The sequence below is a fragment of the Aptenodytes patagonicus genome, chromosome 4, assembly GCF_965638725.1.
Source record: "Aptenodytes patagonicus chromosome 4, bAptPat1.pri.cur, whole genome shotgun sequence".
In the NCBI taxonomy this organism is placed as follows: domain Eukaryota; kingdom Metazoa; phylum Chordata; class Aves; order Sphenisciformes; family Spheniscidae; genus Aptenodytes; species Aptenodytes patagonicus.
Window position 1 is genome coordinate 54,522,590 of NC_134952.1, and position 21,082 is coordinate 54,543,671.

The following is a 21,082-nucleotide window of genomic DNA, read 5'->3' on the forward strand; positions in this document are numbered from 1 at the left end:
TCACTCCTTTGACTCATAGATTCAAACTGGCTTATTTTACAAATAAGCATGTACCATAATACTTCAGAGTATCCTGAATTTGCACAAGTGTCCTGCGCATCTGTTCGATTATTTCAGACAAAAGAGTGCTACTGCTCTGTATTATATGGAATATAGCTTAAATTTAAGTTTTTAATGAAAATATTTTGTTGATGTTTATAGATGGAGTAGGTCTGTCACTTACGCATTTGACATGATTTCTAGATTGCTTGAGTCACCTAAGTACAAAGTGACTAAAAAAATTATTGCACTGACAAAAGGGTTAATGCAGCAGAAATACTGGATATGATATCTTCACTGAAAGTCAGTCCTGACTTGATGAATTTCAGCTTAGTCTTTTAGTTTGGAACACAGGGATTCAGTCAAAGTAAAATCACATATTTGCACCAGTAAAGTACTTGTGTAGTTCATTATGCGTAATTGACGTGTTTTTAAAACTTACTTTGCTTTGTCATTTCCAGGGTGACAGAGTTGTATTGTTTAGCCAGTTTACTATGATGCTGGATATCTTGGAAGTTTTCCTAAAACATTGGCAACATAGATACATCAGGTTGGATGGAAAAACACAGATTTCTGATCGGTATGTGACTTTCTTGCTGAAGATGAGAGAAAAAATGTATGTGTGCATGGAGGGGGGGAGGTGACTTACAACCCTTACTTTTGTTTTCCAATGTATAGAATTCTGTGGTCACTGGGCATTGACTATAGAACGGGTTTAATGTTGGATTTCAGATCTCCTTAGTAAGGATGAGGCTGAAAGGTGAGTTTTAGATGGTTGGGTTAGTCTTAACCATCGAAATGGAAAACTTGTATCTTCAGCAGTTCATGGTGTGTTTGATTTGCTTGTGTGTCAGCATGCCATAACAAAAGCTCACCTGTAGATATTCCTTGGAAGTATAGTATATCTCTGTTACAATAGGCAGATAAGCCCCTCTGTTCCTCTAGGAAAAACCATTTACTCTGTCCTTCACAGCTGAAGATGTTGCAATACTTTTCTTGTATTTGAGCTGTGCTGGTTTTCTGCTGTTTCCTGTTTCGTGATTATTTTTTTTTTAGATGCTCTTTCCTTCATTGCAAAAAACTGTCATTCTTGCTGTGGTATTACTTCCCACTTACAGCTGAAATCTGCTACTTCCCTTGTACGTGCAATTAGTACAGAAGACGGTCATGAAGCTAATTCCGCTCCCCGCCCCCCCCCCCCCCCCCCCCCCCCCCCCCCCGGTTTGTTTCAAGTACTTCAGTCTTCCCTCGTCCTCCAACTTGCTCTTTGTATTCTATGATCATCCAAAATCTTTTTCCAAGCCTCTTTTCATTCTTTGCTATCGATCTGTCACTCTGAGTATGTTTCTCTGGTCACTGCTGAGGACTCTTGGTACCCTTTTTCCTTCTGCATAATATCTGTACTTTTGAGCTGCTTTGCAATGCCACTGTCCTCCCTTTCAAAAGATCATCATCCTAACTTCTGTATTCAACTCTGGAGCTGGTGTGGTGTTTTCTCCAAGGCCTGATGCGTGTTTTCTTGTGTTCTGCAGGATACATCTAATAGATCAGTTCAATACAGATATGGGTATATTTGTATTTCTCCTGTCAACTAAAGCTGGTGGCTTGGGAATTAATCTGACCTCAGCAAATGTTGTTATTCTTCATGACATTGATTGCAACCCATACAATGATAAGCAAGCAGAAGACCGATGCCATAGAGTAGGTCAGACAAGGTAAGACTTTTTAATTATAATGCCTGGCTTTTCTTGGAGGCAAGCTCTCAAAGGAGGCTAAAAGGACAATATTTTATGATTAAAAATTCCATTATAAGCAGAGACTTGTGTAAACCAGCTCTGGGTTGTGTGGGAGCTAGGTAATCATAATTGTCTTAGCACATGTTGCTGCCAGAACAAACCTTATTTACATTCTCCTCTTTTTTCCAGTTCTCTATAACTCAAATTCTCTGTAATTCTCAAATTTCTGGTGCTAGGAACCATTTCAAGGCAGACTGAAGTCTTTGGGACTGTTTGGCAAAGCTGTTTGTTCTCTTCAGGAGACTTTAAAGCTCTAAAGTGCCACCCTGTCGTAAAGAGTGAAACCATGGACCGTTTTAGAGTCCTCCATCAGAATAAGCTAACGTGAGCAATAGAATATGTTTAATAACCGGTATTTCAACTGTAGTATGGGATGAGGGGGAAGTTGAGTTGTTTCTATTGATGGAGATTTCTGTGACCGTCCAGACTTTGCGGTGGCTGGCAGTGCAGGAGAAAACAAGTTTCCTGGCAGTACAGAGCGCAGTTGGTCCAGACAGGAAAGCTAGAAGCTCTTTGTATTGCCCTCTTGTTCATTTCCTCCTTCTGGTTTTAAACCACTGCATGCTGAGCAAAGGCATAGCATCCTTCCCTTTTGCACTAATCCAGAGAAACTATATAAATGGATTTATCCTATTTTGTGGTTTTCAGAGAAGTAAAAGTCATAAAGCTAATCAGTAAGGGGACTATTGAAGAATCCATGCTTAAAATCAGCCAGCAAAAATTGAAGTTAGAACAAGATATGACTGCAGCAGATTCAGGTAAGTCCTGAATTCACTTAAGTGAATTAAGGTTGCTGCAATCTATTATTCTGAGAAAACAAGGTTCTTGATGCAGACGAGCCTTTTTTTTTCCATGTTAAACTAGAAAGATGTATTTGTGCCGATTATTGTTCGGTTTGACAGGAAGTGCCCTCTGAGTCTGACCCATAAATCAATGACAGACTCCTACGAGTAGAGGATTTTGTACAGTTTTGGGGATCTAGACTTTTGTCTGTTTATGTGAAATATTTTGAGCTGTACTAACGCTTGCTTTTATTCCTCAGGAGAAGAAGGAACCATTCCAGCAGATATAGCTACACTATTAAAAGCTTCATTAGGTCTCTAAAATGTAAATATGTTGTGGAATTCAAGGAAGAAAGGTGATGTTGTACCCCAAGGACTCTTACATTACTGATGACCATGAGTTTTATGAACATTTATAACTTTTTGTAGTTTCTTTATTGTATTCCTCATGGTATTGAAAATTTTTAACACCAATGGCATTCTTTTGATGCTTAAAAACATAAATGGCCCAAATGTGCCGACATCGGATGCTGAATAAACATTATTTTACAGATCACTTTTCAAAACGTGGACCTAAGTAGTAATTGTTTTAACAAATCTGCTACTGCTTAAGATTTGTCAGTATTTTTGTAATTATTTCTACCTCCAAATATATATATAAACTGTCTGTTTCACTGGATTACATGTGTAGATTTTTTTATATGTGCCTTATTTGACAATGCTCGAGTCTGTTTCTGCTTGTTTTGGTTCATTTGATGTACTGGTTTTGTATCAACTTGTTCAAATAAAATTGCATAGATTAACAAAATGTTTTCATTTTGTGGTTATTTGGGGGAGGGGGGTGTGATAACTTGCGTGTTCTAAATCAAATAGGCAGCTTTCAAACTAGCTGAAATGTTCCACTTGAAGTGACTTGGCTTTATCCAGCAGTAGTTAATTACTAGTGTTTCATTATACTCTAATAACAATTGTGTTAGGATATTGGTTATAAAAACAGAATTCCTGCCAAATGGAACTTTCCACCCAGGTTGCAATTTTTTTTGTCAGTCCTCGGTGTTGATACCAGATTGCGCTCTGCCAGTGAAGTGCCCTGGACACAAAGCTTGTGTCTTGTTCTCTTCTTGAAGTTTCAGTGAATTTTGAACTCATCTCAGTGAAATGAAGAGCTTCAGTGGTATCAATGATGAGGTGTGCCTCCACCTGAAGTTTATAATCTGCTGGCAAGGATGTGATTTGAGGAGGTAGGAGAGGAGGATGTCCCTTTCCCTGGACAGAGGAAAAGACTGAAATTCGGTGTTTTGAACTCGGAGTAGTTAAGATTCAGACTGCTGCTTTTTTAGAAGCTGGGGGAAGGCAAAGTATGGGGAAGTCCTTATTGCCCCTGCCCTCTGTTAAAGCCTCAGCTGCTGTATGCTCTGTGGAGAGCTCAGCAAATCTGTACCAGGCTGAATCTCTTGGAGGACTGCGTCCTAGAATTCACTCTGGTTTGCAATATGGGGTTGCTAGTTACCACTTTTCTGTATCTGGTTATCACACTCAGAAGACACTTGTTGCATCTTTTGAAGGAACTTAAACAGTTTTATATTAAGAGTAGGGAAGAGGAGCTGGAGTCCATGGGTTGCTCAGTATTTCACCCTGTCTTCAGATACTGCTAGCGATTAGTCAGTGAGGTGATCTGTGAGTTGGGCATTGGTTTTTTTGGTTTGGTTATGGCTGCGAGTATTTTTTTTCCAACTGTGCATGACTTCTGCAAGTACAAAATGGATGGAAAATGAAAGCTTTTAAAATGTTTTAGAAGTTTGCACTACACTTTACGTGGCTTTTACTAGAAATCTTCCGTGGCTGTGCTACACATTCCAAAATGCACAGCTGAAATAGGGTGAAGAAATACTTCATTATATGGGAAGGGAGAAGGGTAAGAATCAGGTTGTCTACCATGCTTCTTTAATGCCACCTGTTTTGTTGGACTAAATAGTGGGATTTAACAGACAACCACAAGTGTTTAATGCTGCAGCTAATTAGGTTGTTTCTGCTGAGCATGATCCTAGCCCAACTCTTGTCCCATTGTATTTGCATGTTCTCGCCTGTTTCCTTCAAATGTGAAATGAAACAAAATGCCTGCCCTATAGGGTGGTTTGTGTGATCTTTCGGTTTGGTATGTGCATGTAATCGGTTAATGTAGTCTGGCTGAGCAGTGGTTACTCCTTCAACAATCACATCCCTAGACCCCTGGGGTCAATATCTGTCTTTAAGTGCTATGAAGCTCGTATGTGTTTTTGCCTTTTTTTGTTTATTGTAACTGTTTCTACCATCTTTAATTGGGGGTCTTAAGAGATTATAGAGTCACCATCCTTGGAGACATTTAAAAGCCGTCTGGACACGGTCCTGGGCAGCTGGCTCTTGGTGGCCCTGCGTGAGCAGGGGGGTTTGGACCAGATGACCTCCAGAGGTCCCTTCAATCTCAACCATTCTGTGATTGTGTGTCTCTGTGTCTCTGGTTGGGAAAGATGTACAGGGGGGAAAAACCTAACCAACTATCTGAAGTCTGTTGCTGAAGAGGAGAGTGGGAGGTGAAGAAGGAAAAATCTGTAAAGAGCTAGAACAAAGTGTGCAAGGAATTGCAAAGCAGGTGGAGATACCATATTGGAATGAGCAAAAGGTTGGACCTTGCTTTCAGTTCTGCCAATACCTGGTTTGTCTCTGAACTGTTAGTGGTTGGTTGGTGTCACTCATGATTCAATGAAATAATGCTTATGGTGGGAGGGAAAAGCAAGTGTGAAGGGAAATACTTTCCCAACAGTGGCCATTTTCAGCCCGGAGGATTGCCCAGCTTTGTTGTGGTTTTATCTGCTTACACCACACAGTGGAGTCCTCTTGCAAGCACTTGTCTCCCATTGAGTTTGTGTAAACCACTTGCATCTACAACTGTCCATGTTGCCGGGATTTCCACCTACCTGTTTTCCCCAATGCCGGAAGAACAAACTGTTTGTTCATTCATTTGTTCTAAACCTGGTTTCCACCCCTGCTGCACCGCCCCCCAATTTGTGTCTCCTACTTACTGGAAGAGATACTGAGCTGCTGAATGTTTTTGCAGCTGGTGTGCTTATGGAGAACTGGTGCTGGTGTGGGTACCAGCTCAGCTGGGCAGCTGCTTTTTGTTTTGGGTTTATTTGGTTGGGTTTTGTTGTTGTTTTTTTTTTTTTCCAGTGGCACAGCATAAACTTCAAGAGGCTAAAGAAAGTGCTTGAGAAGCTCGACATTTGTTGACTAAGTGGGTCTTCTTTTTCTTTTCTTTTTTGCTTAGTGTCCTTAGTCCTCCCACACATTTATCCTCTCTGTTAATTAGCCTGCTTTCCTCCAGATTGAAAGTCTACAATAAACAAAGTATTGTTGAGATTGCATCTCTCCAGGAAGGTTTATTCATCTCTTCTCCCTTTGAGAGCCCACAGAACATTTAATTGGGTTGATCAAGCGCTTTATTTGTAGTGGGGGGGAATGTGGTCAAAACCACACCTCTCCCTCAGGCTCTACTCTACTAAATCAGCTTTTTAGATTCTCTCCTATAAATGGATACAAGTGGTAGATTTTGATTTGGTATAGCATACCCATCTGAAATTAACTTAAATGATTCTAACATTAATAACTTAGGATGCTTGTCATGTTGAAAACTAAACATGCATTTGTTTTTTCCAGTCTGAACAGCTGATCTACATTATAGTCTTCGGTCTTTTCTGGATCCAGGCTGCAATAGCTGGAAGTGCTTGCACTCTGCCTCTGAGAGCCAAAAGCCTGGGGTAGTTGTCTGCCAGGTCAGGTTTACAGGACAGAAGTGTCGTACTGCACACATCCCAGTAGAAATCAGCCCACGTTACCTGGTGGAAATGGGAGAGAAAGCAGTAAATTTTAGTTGGTAGTCTCAAAAGCTGAGACTACTAATATTCTCGGCAAACTGCAGAAATGAAACATGAATTGATCTGTTTTGTGTAAGTTTTGTTGGGTTGTTTGGGTTTTTTTAAGCCTGTAATTACAGAGCTAGTAAAAGCCCTTGCTACAAATATTGTTATACTATTAAACTTTTCTGCTGCAACTCTGCTGCAGAAAAGTGTTTTAATTAGTTTCCAAACAGTTTTGGGTGAAAAAGGGGATTACATTTTCCTAGAGGTCTCTTTTTCATATTGTCCTATAAATTGATCGGTGATTATAAGCAGAGTTCTAAACAACTGCCATCTGTATTGACTAGTACAAAAGCATTTATAATGTCTTGTGTCAACATACTTCTAAACTGGTTTTGAAAATGCAGGTCCTAGTCCTGGTATGCCTCACTTTTCTAATAGTATGGAAAACAATTTTCACTTTGCAATTGAGTGGCCAATTGTGTATTGGTAAGAGCAAAGAGTTAAAAGAGTGGGGAGAGTTGTTTCGTGGGCTGGTATGAAATCCAGAAATTCAGCGATAGTCAATGATTTAATTTTTCTGGCAATCTGATTGGAATGGGAGAAGCAAAAATTATACTTACAGACTCCCCTACCAGCCAGTTGTTATCCCCTAAGAAAGTATCCAAATCTTTCAGTAACTCAGGTGCTTTGTTGGTGAGGATATCATCAAATGCTTGTTTCTGGGGGAAGAATGAAACACAAAGATGCACACCAATGCGTAAGCACAGCAGCCAGCAAAACTGAATTTTTGGGGGTTTCTTATTTGTGAAAAAGAAAAGCTGAAATCTGAAAAAGGTGACAGTGAAATCATTTGGTCTGACCCAAACTTCAGAGTACTCTCAGTTCTCTTTGGAAGAAGGCATGTGTTAACGTCCAAATCAGGATTAATATAGCAAACAGCAATTATTGAAGATAAGTAAATAAATGCAGAGGTAACTGTCATTTGGATACGTGCAAAGGGGCACTATAGAATTTAGGAAAGCTGAGGTAATTGCCCATGAGGTGGGTTAGATGCCCAAAACACGGCTTTCGTGGCTCAGTGAGCCATGACTTAAGCCAATTGCTCCCTTAATGAACACCTGAGAGCTCCTGGATGCTGAGATACGGTGCGTGGGGCGATGCTGCTCATTTATCTGTGCTAACAGCCACCCAGCCGTGGCAAGATGGGAGCCCTGCCATAGAGTGGGAAGAATCCATCTATAAAATATATTCCCAATGTCTCTCAGTCATTTTTTTGGAACTCTTCTGGATGTTATGTTTTCTAGTGTACAGGTTCTCAAATTTCCAGAATCCCTTAAGCTCAGTCTTTCCGCGTTGTCAGTCAGATGCCGGTCGGTTATCTTTCATTACCAGCCCTTCTCGTGTGAGATGTGGAACATGCGTTTTGAGCTTTTGCTGGGTTTATCTTTGAATTTTTATGTTAGCAGGTTATTCTGCTTTTTTGCCTCCGCAGCAATGAGATTTGAGGTGGTTAAAATACGTTTTTAAAGGCTGAAGTCCGCATTGAAGGGTATGGGCCTTAGTATTTGTATGTTAATGGATGAAGGATGAGGTGGTGTATGGTCGTGGTTCTCTGCTAGCTGTTCCCCATAGCAGAAAATTTTAAGGCCGTTTTTAAAGGGTTAGCTGTTTCTTTTGGAGAGGGGAAACTGTTTCTGGTTTTCTCTTCTCACCTGCATGGAAGCAACTGAGATTGCAGACTGTTGTGATCATCAGGTCTGACCCATGTGGCACAGTTCGTGCCATTAATGTGCTTGGCCTAATTTTGGAGGAACATACTCAGGCTTGGTTAAACAAGCACTGCTATACAGGAACGGAATTATTTCAACAGCTTTGAAATTCAGGTTAATGAAAAAAGAATAAAATTTGGAAGAGGCAGCAGCCTAAATGGTCCCAAAAAATGCAGGCTGAAATAAAATCAGTATTTCTGCAGACGCGTTTGAAGATTTGACATCATTTTCTACTGTCTGTTAAGAGCTTAGTAACTGAATGTTGTGACTGCAAGTAACAGCCAGAAGTTTGCAGTACGGAAATTTCGTATTTGTACCCTGTGCTGCAGCATTTCCTTCTTTTAGGTAAGTTCCCCTGCCCCCTCTGCAAAAAAACCCCCAAACTATCGTGTGATCATGACGGTAATGACCTCCCCCAACTACAGAAGTACACGCTCAAGCTGTGAAGCTGGTGGGGACATGACCAGGATCCACCTTCTGGAGTGGCACGACCTACTTGTCTCAACCCTCGAGCTCTCCAGCAATGCATGACAAAGCTTTTGCAAAGCCGGCTATTTTTTCTGGGGGGGTGTAGGGTGAAGGGAGAGTTTGTGCCTGGCACAGAGGGAGCTTCCATGGGCAGCTTCCACCTCTGCTCCCTTTACCTTGCTTGGTTTTCTCTTTGCTACAGGCTAGATAGCATAACACGTCCTTTCATCTTTCTCGGAGGGATGTGTGTTCCTGTAATCACCTGTGAGGCCTGGGGAAGTTTTCTGACTTTACTGTGTGTAAATTACTTAAATCTGGCTTTGTGAGATCATGAAATGCCATTTCTACCACAAGGTGGTGGCAGTGGACCCGGGAGGAGAGAGGGAGAACAGCGAATAGTGAGAAAAATGTTAAGAGATTCCCAGAAAGTAAGTTTCTCGATCTCCCGTGGTCCCAAAACACTCCCTTGCATGCATACGTGCATACAGGCATATAAGGGTTGTCTGTGAACTCTCTTCCCTTTTAAATTAATCACTGGTGACATGATCTGGGTCCTTATTTTGGAGAAGTGCTTGAGTACGAGTGTGAACACACGCAGGCGTTATCATGGGAGTTGGAGTTTCCCTGTAAAGGACTAGCAGTACTGTGGCAGTCGTGCTCTTCTACACTAACATCTTAGCAATAGTGTGGCTGTTTCCAAACGATTAAAAATCATGAGTCAACCTCCCCTCCCCAAATGAGGAAACTTCAGGAAATCACTAGGAGATTAAGTAATTCATGTTTTTGAATAGTAAAACCTCCAAATACACTTTCAGATTTTCCCCTGCAAGATTTCAGAGCACTTTCATATCATTTCATTATTTATTATTGTTTTTGGTCAACGTTTTGTACTCTCTGGTTTCTGTAATAAGATACCCTAGTCTATCTGAAATGTTACCTTTGAATAAATGGAAGGTGGCTGCACTGGTAGTTAATGGTGAGACCTGTTGTTACACTACCACTTTCCTAAAAGGGTCAGGTCATCTGCTTGGGTCAGAGCTGCGTGGAGCCATTGTAATGCCAGAGTTAACTCATCCATCACCCTCTTCCCCAGCAGCTGATCTGCATGCTTACATTTGGGGCTCTGGTGAGAGGGACTGGACTGATCCCAAAAGAAACCCCAAATGTTGTAGGACTTGCCCATGACTGTGTGTTAAAGTAGCCATGGCAGCGTGTTAGCCTGGCATCAGTTTCTGCAGAAGGACTGCAGAGGACCGAGGTGGGGCCACAGGGATCTGAAGAGCACGGCCGCAGTGACAGCGAGGGATGCGCTACCTCCCCTCTTCAGCACCGCCCGCTGTCCTACACCACCCTGGTTTCTCCAGAGGACATGCTCAGGTACAGAGTCATGGCTTATGTGCTATCTTTGTTTAAATTACTGATTGTCTTACTCTCACGTCCTGGTTTTTCTCTGCCCAAGGGAACAGTGTCATGAAATCATCTATGGTGTCCACAATGGCATCAGCTAGTGCCTGTTCCACAGGCGTCTGACCTGCCAGACCTGTGGGAAGCAAGCATATGAAGGGAGGTTAGAGACAGCATCAGCAGGAATTTTTGATGCCCCAAAGGTAAACTCTGTTCTTTGTGAACATTTCCATAAATATACATGCTCTCCAGGGCTTTTTTGATGCTGCTAACATGCATTTGACTCCTTGCATCCCGATGCAATCTCATCTACCTTTGCTTTTTTCCCCATCCAGCCTCATATAGCCACTGAGGTGGTGAGTTCTTTCCATCACCTGAACCCATGGCCTGACTACTGCTTCTTTATCTTTCTCTCTGCTTTCTACCATCCCAGGACGTTCAGAGAGGGTCAGCACTAATTCCTTTCTGTTAATCTTTTCCTATCCCAGCTTTCAATGTCCTTCTCCATCTTGTGGTCTTTCCATCTCTCAACACAACCTCCAAAAGTGCTTCTGTGAAAGCCTGCTTCTCTTTACCTCTGTCCTGTCCATTCAGCCCCATTTTGAAGCATCTCGTGACATTCTGCTTGCTTTTGATTACTTCATGGTAATCAGGCACCTTAGCCAAACTTTGTCTTGTTTACAAATCTGCTTTCGTCCCCTGTCGTCCTTTGGCTTGCCTGCAGTCTTCTCAATGCTACTATTTTTTTCCCCTCACTCTTGTTCCACAGACCTGCGTTCATGCTTTCAACTCTGTGCAGGTTCAGGTCATCCTTCTCTTCCTCTCTCGGTTCTTTAAGCGTCACCTGGAAGCTCTGTGGCTCCCATAAACCATATGCCCTTCCTCTGCAAAGTCATCTCCCTTACTGAAACTTTATGCTTTTGAAGGCAAGGGATGTGCCTCTCCTTTTGGGCATCAAGTTCTGTGAGCCTTCAGTAAAGAGTTGTTAGTGACAGGCACCTAAAAATCCCGTTTCTTAATTTTAAAGGCTTAGTGACACATATGCAGACTTAACAGCAGAAGTAACAAGTTTTCACTATGGATTTGAAAATAATTTTTTTCCCCCCTTCCATGCATGCTTTTTTCCCTGCTGTAGCTGACAGCGTGATTAACGCCAAAAGGAGAACAGCATGGTCTGAGTGTGCTAGGATTTGCCAGAACCCTAGCCTTTGTGGCTGTTGCAAGCTGGTGGAAAAGGTGTTGGGGGAATGCCTATGTCAGAACTTCAGACCGTAAAAGGAGCACAGCTCCAGATCAGCCTCCCGATAGGAGACGGGGAGGGAGGCAGCGTGGGTGGAAGGCAGGCTTTCTCATTGTTTTTCGTTACCAGGTGGACGCTCGTCATTCTCTTTTCTTGCAAGTAGTAGATTGTATCGAGGATGGAGGAAATGGGCAGGAACACAGTATTGCAGACATGCTTGAAAATATGTTGTGCTGGTGCCTTGAAGAATAAAGCTCTGCACTTCTGCCTGTTTCCTTAGTTGGAAAATGTGAGATATTTTGAAAGGCAGGTTAGATCTCTTTGCTCAGAGTGTAAAAAAGTAGGATAGTACTCGTCTCCCAGCCCCCCTCTTCAATTTGCTGACATTCGGCACACCATGAACGCGTCCACCTTTGACCAGACCAGTTTTGCAGATGGTTTTGAATGACAGCTTGCTGACCTAAAGCAAGCCCTGACTACTCTCTTGATTACTTGTATTACTAAGTCTTATATCACTTTATCTAACCGGTTGAGCACTTCCATAGCATGTAAGTATTTAAAGATGCAAGTGATGTCATCATCTGATCAATCTCTCTGCCAGCTCAGAATTGTTGCCTAAATCTGCTTCAGAGTGCTCTGCCCGCTGACTGTGATAATCTCTAATGCTTCCGAAACCTCCTCCTCCTGGTCATCTCTCGGGTTAGCCTGGCAGCTCCAAGGTTAGCTCCAGGGGAAACTGCCCTGAGAGCCTTAGGGAAGCCACAGGTACACGCTTTCTGTCGTGCAGTGACAGGTGAATAAAGTTTGTTGCCTGGAGAAGTCAGGCCAAACCCTAGGTATTGCATGCAGAGGGGAAACTCAGTCAGACGTAAGGGGGGATTATTTCTGAGTTGTCCTTTAGGCGTACACACTTACAGTGCAAATACAGAGCTCAGCCATGTGACTTCAGCTCTGAACATCACAGCACTTCACCCTACAGGTTGTTACTTTGAATATTCTTTTTGCCTGGTTTTTTACTTTCTACGTGACATCTGAGTGACTCTAAACCCCGTCATACAGCATCCTAGCAGATGTGCCTTGCTCTGTTTCTTCTTTCTGATCTTGGAACCGCAGGGGATGTAGCCTGAGATCTCATCAGGATTGCCACAGCAGCCCCAACCCAGCAAGCAAAATTGGCACCAAATTACGGTAAGGAAGGCTGCTGAACACGAGCATGCCACCATACAGCGCTCCTCGGTGCTTTTTAAGCCACCGCTCTCTGAGTGGCACCTCTAATAGCATCCTATATGGTATGCTGTGTTTCTGTGGTCAGCACTTGGTGCTGGCGGACAAACTACAGATGAAACGAGAGGCTGGTAACTATCAGCTGTTTGTGCCTGGGAAAAGCACTAGTACCAGTATTGCCATGCTGGTGTTGACTTCTGCTTGGTTGGGCTTGCCAAGCTGTTGGTTCATTTCTATTTTTGCTGTGGATGTATTTTTCCTGAGCATTAAAGGTGGGTGCGGAACAGAGCAAGAAAATAGTCAAATATGTGTTACCTGATTCTCTGGCAAGGTATCTTGCTATTGCCAGGCTCTGGTGAATGGTAACTCCGCCTACTTCCAGAATGGGGATTTTGCCGAATGGGATAGCTTGGAGGAGAAAGAAAAAAAAGAAAAAACAGCCAAAAGTTAAATCATAGCCCTTGACAGTGGGAATCTCTAATAGTTGCACTTTTGCCACTCAGAGGGTATGCATTGTTATAGCACTTAACAGTTTCACAGTGCTTCTGTAGGGAAATGCATGGACTAAAAAAAAAAAAAGTAAGGTTAAGGCTATAACCGGATTGCACTGCAAGAAGGCAATTATAGCATAGAAACCAGGTGTTGCATTTCCTATTTCCTAGCCTTGTGCTGTAAAGGCTGAACATGCTCCTACATATCCTGAATTCTTTATGCAGGGAAACTTTTCAGTGGAATCTTGGTTTTTCCTTCTCTTCCCTACTTTTTCCTCCCCGGGAGAGTGACTGCCAAGGTTAAGCAAAGTACTACTGAAGATTTTGTAGTGCAGGATCCAGCTGGGGTATGAAGTAAGAGTTTGGGTAAAGACTACAAAGGCGCCTTTTCATTTACACTTGTTTTAAATTCAGAAGCAGTGATTCAGAGAAGTATCTGTATTTCAGAACTTATATTGTGACAAGACATTTTACTTGACAGTCATCACCAAGAGACAAATATAGCTTTCACACTGAACCGCAAATGCTAAGAAGATACTCAAATTTGCTTGACTTGGCTTGCATTAAAAAAAAAAATTTAGCCAGTCATGGGGAAGAAGCCTCCAGACTTTAAGTACAGGGAAAGACAAACTAAGCAGGCATCATGGATATCTGTAAGAGAGTTTGAGATAAGAAATCAATCTTATTTTTCAGGTATTAATTTAGTAGCATAATGTACGTGAAAACTTGGACTGCTGTTTTGGCACGTTTTGGAGAAGCTGCTGGCATGATATCAAATGGGGCTGGAACCTCGGAGCAAAGCTTAAGCTGGGAAAAACTGCTGCATTTAGGGTGGTGAGAATCCGCTCGTGGGAACCCAGTGCTGTTCACTGGAGGAACTTTAAATCTCTGCATTTCAAAGGATGCTATTTCATAAATTCCAAGTACGTAATTGCAAGTGCTCATCATAGCCAAATGCTTCGTACCTGACTTTCATCTGGATTACACTTTATATAAATAAGATGTATGCCCATCTTAAGACTGTCTTGCCATGTAAAAGGGCGGTAGCAGGAAAGTGAGAATGTTGGCTATTGGAAACATGCAAGATGCTTTCAAACAGAGGAGAACTGTCTTTATGGGACAGCTGGAATGACACTTCTATTCCATGAGTTTTTTTAATTCTTAATGAAAAGGGAAAAATAATGAAACCTCATGCATTTGTGACCTGTTTATCAAGGCAGCTTCATCAATGATGAACGCTGCCACGTGGCTCTGTGGTTTAGCATGCAGTATGTGAATCACATCAGGTATGGGTTCTTAGATGGCAAATCTGTATCTGCAAAATGAATTTGGCAGCTGCACAAGACATCCAGGGCTCCTCCGTGCATTTTTTTTTTCCTGCACCTGAACACAGTACTCATGATACCCTTTTTTTTTTTGTTTCCGAAGTTCAGCACACTGTGAAGCCAGTATAAATTCTGATGCTGATGACTAGCAGAAGCAAGAGAGCTCAAAGAGCATTAGCTGCTGTACCCCAGGGGAAAGTGTGCACTGCTAGTTGTTATTGAAACAATAATAGATTTGTTGCACAGGAGACTTCATATGTTTATTATCCAGAGAGCAGTAAGGTCCCGGCAAGTCCATGTATTGCTTCATTGAGAATCCAGGGAGGAAAAGATGCATCCCCGAATGCTAAACTGAAAAGCTCTCTGGTTGTGAAAATGAGAAGCGCCTTGGTTCTGCACTGTAGATTAACGTGCCCTGAGCAGCACTGCCTGCAAAGCCACAGAGCTGTGAAATAACGTTTGCTTATGCAGGATACCAGCGCATCTTTCAAGCAAGCGCGAGTAGAGGGGATGAGAGTGCGCGTGACTGCTGGACATGCCTACAGCCATCTTCAGATCCCCAATGACTGACAACAGGTAACAGCAGAAGTGCAGCCAGCTCGGGAGCAATAACCGCCGCCCCTGAAGGAGTTAAGAGGCCTTTTTCTGAGGCCCCAGTAGGAGTGCTACTGGACTGATGCAGTTTTGGCTAGCTCAATGTGACTAAGCCAGCCTCTGTAGCAATAACTGTCAAAACACGATGAATGCTGCCCAGGTTGGGAAACTACAATTGCTTCATCTAGAAGCTGAACAGACCATTTTCTGCTGTGTTTACATACAGGGGAAAAGTCTAAAAGCCACAGCTTTTACTGATGTTTCACTCTGTCGGTCACTACAGGGAAAATGAAAGCCAGTTTGTTGGTATAGATATATATATATTTTTTTAAGAAGCGTTTGATTACAGCGAAAGGAGGGAGGCATCTTTCTGACAGTTGAGAAACATGGATTAAGGTGTGAAAGGCAGCTGGGTGGCAGAGTGGTAGTTATCTCTCCTGTTCTGTTTCTCAGGAATCTGGCCATTTCTGGATTCACTTCCCCCCCCGCAGCCCACAGAATTCAAGGGAATTGCTATTCATTCCTTGAAAACACGAGTAATGCCTACAAAGTGCTTCCTCCTCAGTGCTGAGATATTTTCATTAAGATCTGGTTATTCTTTCCTAGAAAAGAAACTGTTTACAATTAAAAAGATACAAATACAGCTTTGTTTTGTGTGCAGTAGAAATATTGATACACTTGCATGATTCATAATGCAAGTATAAAATTAATAAATGAGAACAGATTTTATTGTACATTGTCCCATGAGCCTTAAATGTCCAACAGGCGTTATGCGTTGATTTATAATGAGGCTTGGGGTTTTTTTTGCTAAGAGGCAGCATATCTGTTGTCATCATTACTAAACAATGGACTATTTAAAGCATAACAGATAATAAATGGGAGATGTTCCTTCCTTTCCTGTGTGTTCAAAATGCCGTTTGATTTTTTTTCTTATAAAGAACAGGGAAAAAAATTGTGATTTGAATATAAACATAGATTTTTTTTTTCTTGCTGATAAGAGTGTATGTATATGATTACACACTGACTTTTGTCAAGTGTTGAGTTAATATGCTGTAAATGAGTGCAATTCTGAGAGGTTTGAAGAAAGCACACTTGTGCTGTGCAGATCATTGTAAAAAATCTGTCATTTCTTCTTGCGTGCAGGGCATGCTATTCTTGCACACCAGAAAGTATGGCAGACATCCAGGCTGCTTTACAGCTGAAGAAAATAGCAAAGAACTGTCAAGGGGCAGAAAATATTTATAGTACATTTCCTCCATATTGGAGGAGAAGGTATAATGGCTTATAAAGTTCCATTTTCAGTCTGGAAAAGTTTAGGGAAAAAGAAAAATCTCTTTGCCTTTGAAACATTATTATCCAAAATTCATGTAACAAGACCAAAGTTTTTAGTAAGCTGCAATGAAGTATCTTTTTGCTCTTGTAACTTAAAAGAACAATTTCCTATATTGATAAATTCATAGCAAAACCAGAAGATGGATTGGATATATGTTTGGCTGTTGTGGGCAGGAATGTCTTGCCCGTAAAAACTGGAGACTTCTGTTTCCAAGCAGAGGAGAGGGGGGGTGGATTTATGTCACGCAGTTCATCCTAAGGAAGGATGCGAAGAGCCTTCATACTGGATGGGCAAAATTTGATCGCTGGAGGGTCAGGGTTTGACAAATGATCTCAATGCGGCCTCTAGACTCCTTGCTCATAGCCCATTTTTTGAAGCACAGCAAAAACCACAGCCAGGCCGTCTACTCAGGGGCTCCAAACTACAACAGAAAACCATCTGTCTGTACATGAATTTAAGCAGTGTAACCCTTACTCATGGATATGGGCTTCTGTGGCTTGCTTTGAGCTTCCTGTGGTGCTTTTGGCCCTAGCTCTGCTCATTGACAACACGTATTCAAGGAACCTCTGGGGATGTCCGAATGTGCTATGTGTATAAGCATTGTATTAAAACTACTAAATTTTACACATTTTTGGTGAAAGGCATGGTTCATGTGACTCCAGATGAACAAAACACATAGGTCGGTTCCTGCCGGGCTCCTACATTAGATGAGCGAGTGAAAGAAGTGGCACATGAAGCTGGAGTGTGAGAGGGATCTCATTTGGGGAGAATGAGGGTTGTGGGGGCAAATCATGAAACAATGTGTATCAGAGAGCAATAGTGAATGAACAGTTAAGCCAAAGTAGCGCAGACTGGAAGGGTGTGCGTGTCACTTTGCTAGTTTTTCTTTAACCTTGATCGGTTAGGGGACTGCTTCGTACTTACGTCAGTTTATACCCTTGTGTATCCATATGGATGTCCTTTCCATGTTTTTCAAAACAACAGTGTCTTGCAAAGCTTCCGACTCCCACTTAGGCAAATAAATTTTAAGAAGGAAAACTAGAAAAATCTGTTGCCATCATTGTACAAACAATGTCATTTTTCAGGCATGCACAAAATATATGACCTTTCGCTTTTAGTTTCTGCTTGCTTTGTTGCTCATCTGAAGTAGAAGGCGCTGTGAACGCTTGTGTTGATTTCCAGATTTAGATTGAAAACTCACTGAAAAGAGGAAGAGGGTTTTTAAAAAGCATGCTGTTTGGATAACTAAACCTGTAGTCTTCTTTAAATTGAACTTTCATCAGCAAATTCTTGCTTTTCCTACTATCTTGGTTATTCATTGGTTTTAGCATTGCATGCTGGAATGAAATCTGCACAGACTTTACACTGCCCAGGAAGAAAACCTTGACAGAGGGTGAATGTAAGTCATTAGACTGATCTGCAGTCTCTCTCCTCGTTTTAGGAAGGACTCACTGAAGTATTTGTACAGTGCTTAGGAGTTGGATGAATTCCTTTTTATACATTAATTTTGACTGGCTTCTGTGACTAGAACTGTGATGTTTATATAGTCTCTGCTGGATACTAAGCAGGGGAGATGAGGCCTGATGTGTATTAAAAGCACAGACATCTGTATAAACTGTCTCCATCCCATGAAGTCCCTAAGGGCTGTGATAACTATTCCCATCCTTGCATGCCTATAGGTTCTCACTAGTGTTAAGGTCTTCCCTTTGACCATGAGCTCCTCGCTCATCCTCCTGAGCATGACCCAGTGGATGGTGCTCATGTGGGCCTGTTTCCCTGTCAAGGACAGGGAGGGGAAACACAGCGCAGAGCCAAGCACAGTTTTGTCCAGGCCTGGCAGCTAGGCTGGTTGGCTGCTGGTGTGGAGAAACCGGAGCTTAGTGCTGTGCTATGCTTCTCACCGCTGTTCTCCCCCAGCCAGTGAGGAGCCCCTATGCAGATACAGTTTTCAATTTTCTCCTTCCCTTAGCTCTTTCTCCCTTTTCCACTCATCTTAACTTTTTCATTATCTTTCTCCTCCTCACCTCTGTTCTTTCCTCCCCACATTTATCCTGACTCGCCTCAGCTTTGCTCACAGATGTGAGTTCAGGTTCCCCTATTTCCCCCGAGTTGACCTGCTCTTCCCTGTGCTTCCTCCAGCCTGTATTGAAATCGTCCATGGCCTTGATGCTAAGCACCCTGTGTTTAAGCATTTGATTGTTCCTCAAAACCTGAATAATTAATGGTTTTTCAGTCAAGCAGCTTAGATTGCCATAGTAAGGCAGCTGGATTGGTCAAAGATGGGGGAAAATAAATGTCACAGCCACGTGTCCTGGTTTTGGCAGGGATAGAGTTAATTTCCTTCCTAGTAGCTGGTACAGTGCTGTGTTTTGGATTTAGGGTGAGAACAAAGTTGATAAGGCACTGATGTTTTAGTTGTTGCTAGGTAATGCCTACACTAGCCAAGGACTTTTTAGTTTTCCATGCTCTACTGACTGAGAAGGCTGGAGGTGCACAAGAAGCTGGGAGGGGGCACAGCCAAACTGGCCAAAGGGACATTCCATACCATGTGACGTCATGCTCAGTACATAAACTGGGGAAAGCTGGCCGGGGGGGGCCGCTGCTCGGGGACTGGCTGGGCATCGGTCGGCGGGTGGTGAGCAATTGTACTGTGTATCACTTGCTTTGTGTAGTATTATTATTATTATTATTATTATTATTATTACATTATTATAATTATTTTATTTTAATTATTAAACTGTTTTTATCTCAACCCACGAGTTTTTCTCACTTGTGCTCTTCCAATTCTCTCCCCCATCCCACCGGGGTCGGGGGGGGGGGGGGGGAAGTGAGCGAGCGGCTGTGTGGTGCTCAGTTACCGACTGAGGTTAAACCACGACACCATGCTTCTTACTACAACATCTCTGTCAAAATAAGTTCTCCTTTGCCTTGAAAACTAACCGTAACTGCTTTTCCTTTCCATTCATACTTAAATTGGATCATGAGAAACAAATATATGGGATGCTTTGCATCTTCCAATAAGAAGTATATGAAAGATGCATTTTTTGTAAGGCTGGCAGAGGAGCAAGGCCCCTGGGAAGTGATTGGCCTGGAGCTGGAGGCATCCAGAATCCATATCTTCTAGAAAGAGATGACCAGGATGGTGCTCTGATCTGACCTCAGCCCAGCTTTAGTGCTGTAGCTGTTACAACTCATATTCTCTGTGGAAGTGATTGCTAAGCCCTACTTTTTACCCAAAGATAGCAATTTACACATCTTAGCTAGAGCTACATAGCAGCAAGTCACTCAGGAAACAGGACAACTGCTCCCTTGAGGAATTCTTGCCTGCTGTCAGGTGCCTCTCAAGATTTATCTACTATCTTGGAAGTATTTTCAGTGCAATAATTAATCTGTCAAGTTTCCTGAGGACCTTTCGAGCACCATTCCACCCCTCCCAAACAGTTTATGGGATGTTCACAGCCGTCAATGCAATGAAAGCATCCTTTGCTATGACGATAAAGTCTGTGTAGTTGCCATTGCTTCAAATTCCCTCAGTGAGCCACAGAACAAAAGCTGTTACTCTGTGCTAGCCTAGTATCTCAAGGGGATGGTAACTTTGTGCACCATTACAGCGGATTTTCTGCTATATCATGACTTATGTCAGTGCAATGATGCTTTTTGTGAGGAGCCTATTATGTGGCAATACAGATCTTGAATGAGTATTATGTGATAGTGTATAGATCTTGAATTGACTACAGTTTAAATGGTGGCATGGTCAAGTCAAAGTCTGTTCAAAAGGAAATGTAAAATGTGAGTTTGTTTACTTATTTAAATAATTATTGACTTATATAGAGTGAAGGGTCGTGTAAAGCTGCTACTTGATATTCGTCTGTTTTTCAAAGTTCTGTGCTAAAGCTAGTCAACGTGCATACTTACATACTAGCTTGCTTAAGCTTATTTATATTATAAGCTATTATAAACTACAATCCTTGCCTGAAATCAGCAACTGGAAAATTTACCAAAGATGATTTGATTAGCAACAGATGGGAAACAAAGAAATGTTGAGATACAGAAATTTTAATTTCAGAGTGTATAAGCCAAATGACATAGGTTTTTATGTTATAGTATGCCTCCCTCTCATACAAAAAAAAGCACCACTTAGGTGTAAACAAAATTCAAGTAAGACAGTGTCTCTAGGAGCGAAGAGTTACTTATTTGTCTGAAGGACCATTAAGACGACAGCTTGCTGGGGGGAGCCACATGAAAAATGCCAAAACAAACAACAAAACCCATCATACTCTTCAGTCCAAGTCAAAATTCAACTTGCAGCAGCTGCAAGTCTGCTTTCTAAATGGTCTTTCTGCACGTTAATCTTAATGCACACATTTTCTATTTTCCCATCCATTTTACAGGACAACTAAGAAATAAGTCTTTTCTTCAGAATAATGACAGTATTTTCTGGTTTATATGGTATGATGATTTGGCTGGGAGGTTGGTATTTGTTGCAAAACCTTACCCTTAATTTTGTGAAAAATGATGAAGCAAACCTATCCTCTGTGCAGAGACCTGACTCCTTGTGCTCTTAGACAAACCTGAATTCTTTGATTTGTTCCCTTAGTAGCTCAAGAAACATGAAGCGCTCTCCTTGTCCAAACTTCTTCCCTAAGTATTTTTCCTTTATCTTACTTCATCATACTTGAAGTTTTTAAAAAGAGGGACATTATGTTGTACTTGCAAACTCT

The 21,082-nt window shown here is 42.0% G+C and overlaps 2 protein-coding genes across 3 annotated transcripts in view; one reads left to right on the top strand and one right to left on the bottom strand.

The window, feature by feature from the left end:
- The window catches only part of SMARCAD1 (SNF2 related chromatin remodeling ATPase with DExD box 1), a 45,964-nt gene extending 42,545 nt beyond the window's left edge, over nucleotides 1-3,419 (top strand). For both annotated transcript variants that reach the window (XM_076336771.1, XM_076336772.1), the window contains exons 21-24: nucleotides 501-619; nucleotides 1,572-1,754; nucleotides 2,484-2,593; nucleotides 2,878-3,419. In XM_076336771.1, the coding sequence (XP_076192886.1) occupies nucleotides 501-619; nucleotides 1,572-1,754; nucleotides 2,484-2,593; nucleotides 2,878-2,939 (474 nt within the window). In that variant the 3' untranslated portion in view covers nucleotides 2,940-3,419. The remainder of the gene's footprint in view (nucleotides 1-500; nucleotides 620-1,571; nucleotides 1,755-2,483; nucleotides 2,594-2,877) is intronic.
- A 2,583-nt stretch (nucleotides 3,420-6,002) lies between these two features.
- Nucleotides 6,003-21,082, bottom strand: part of HPGDS (hematopoietic prostaglandin D synthase) — a 30,386-nt gene continuing 15,306 nt past the window's right edge. Inside the window, exons 3-6 of the mRNA XM_076337639.1 lie at nucleotides 12,934-13,026; nucleotides 10,181-10,290; nucleotides 7,134-7,232; nucleotides 6,003-6,489 (exon numbers count right to left, since the gene is read on the bottom strand). Coding sequence (XP_076193754.1) covers nucleotides 6,325-6,489; nucleotides 7,134-7,232; nucleotides 10,181-10,290; nucleotides 12,934-13,026 — 467 coding nt within the window. The 3' untranslated portion in view covers nucleotides 6,003-6,324. The remainder of the gene's footprint in view (nucleotides 6,490-7,133; nucleotides 7,233-10,180; nucleotides 10,291-12,933; nucleotides 13,027-21,082) is intronic.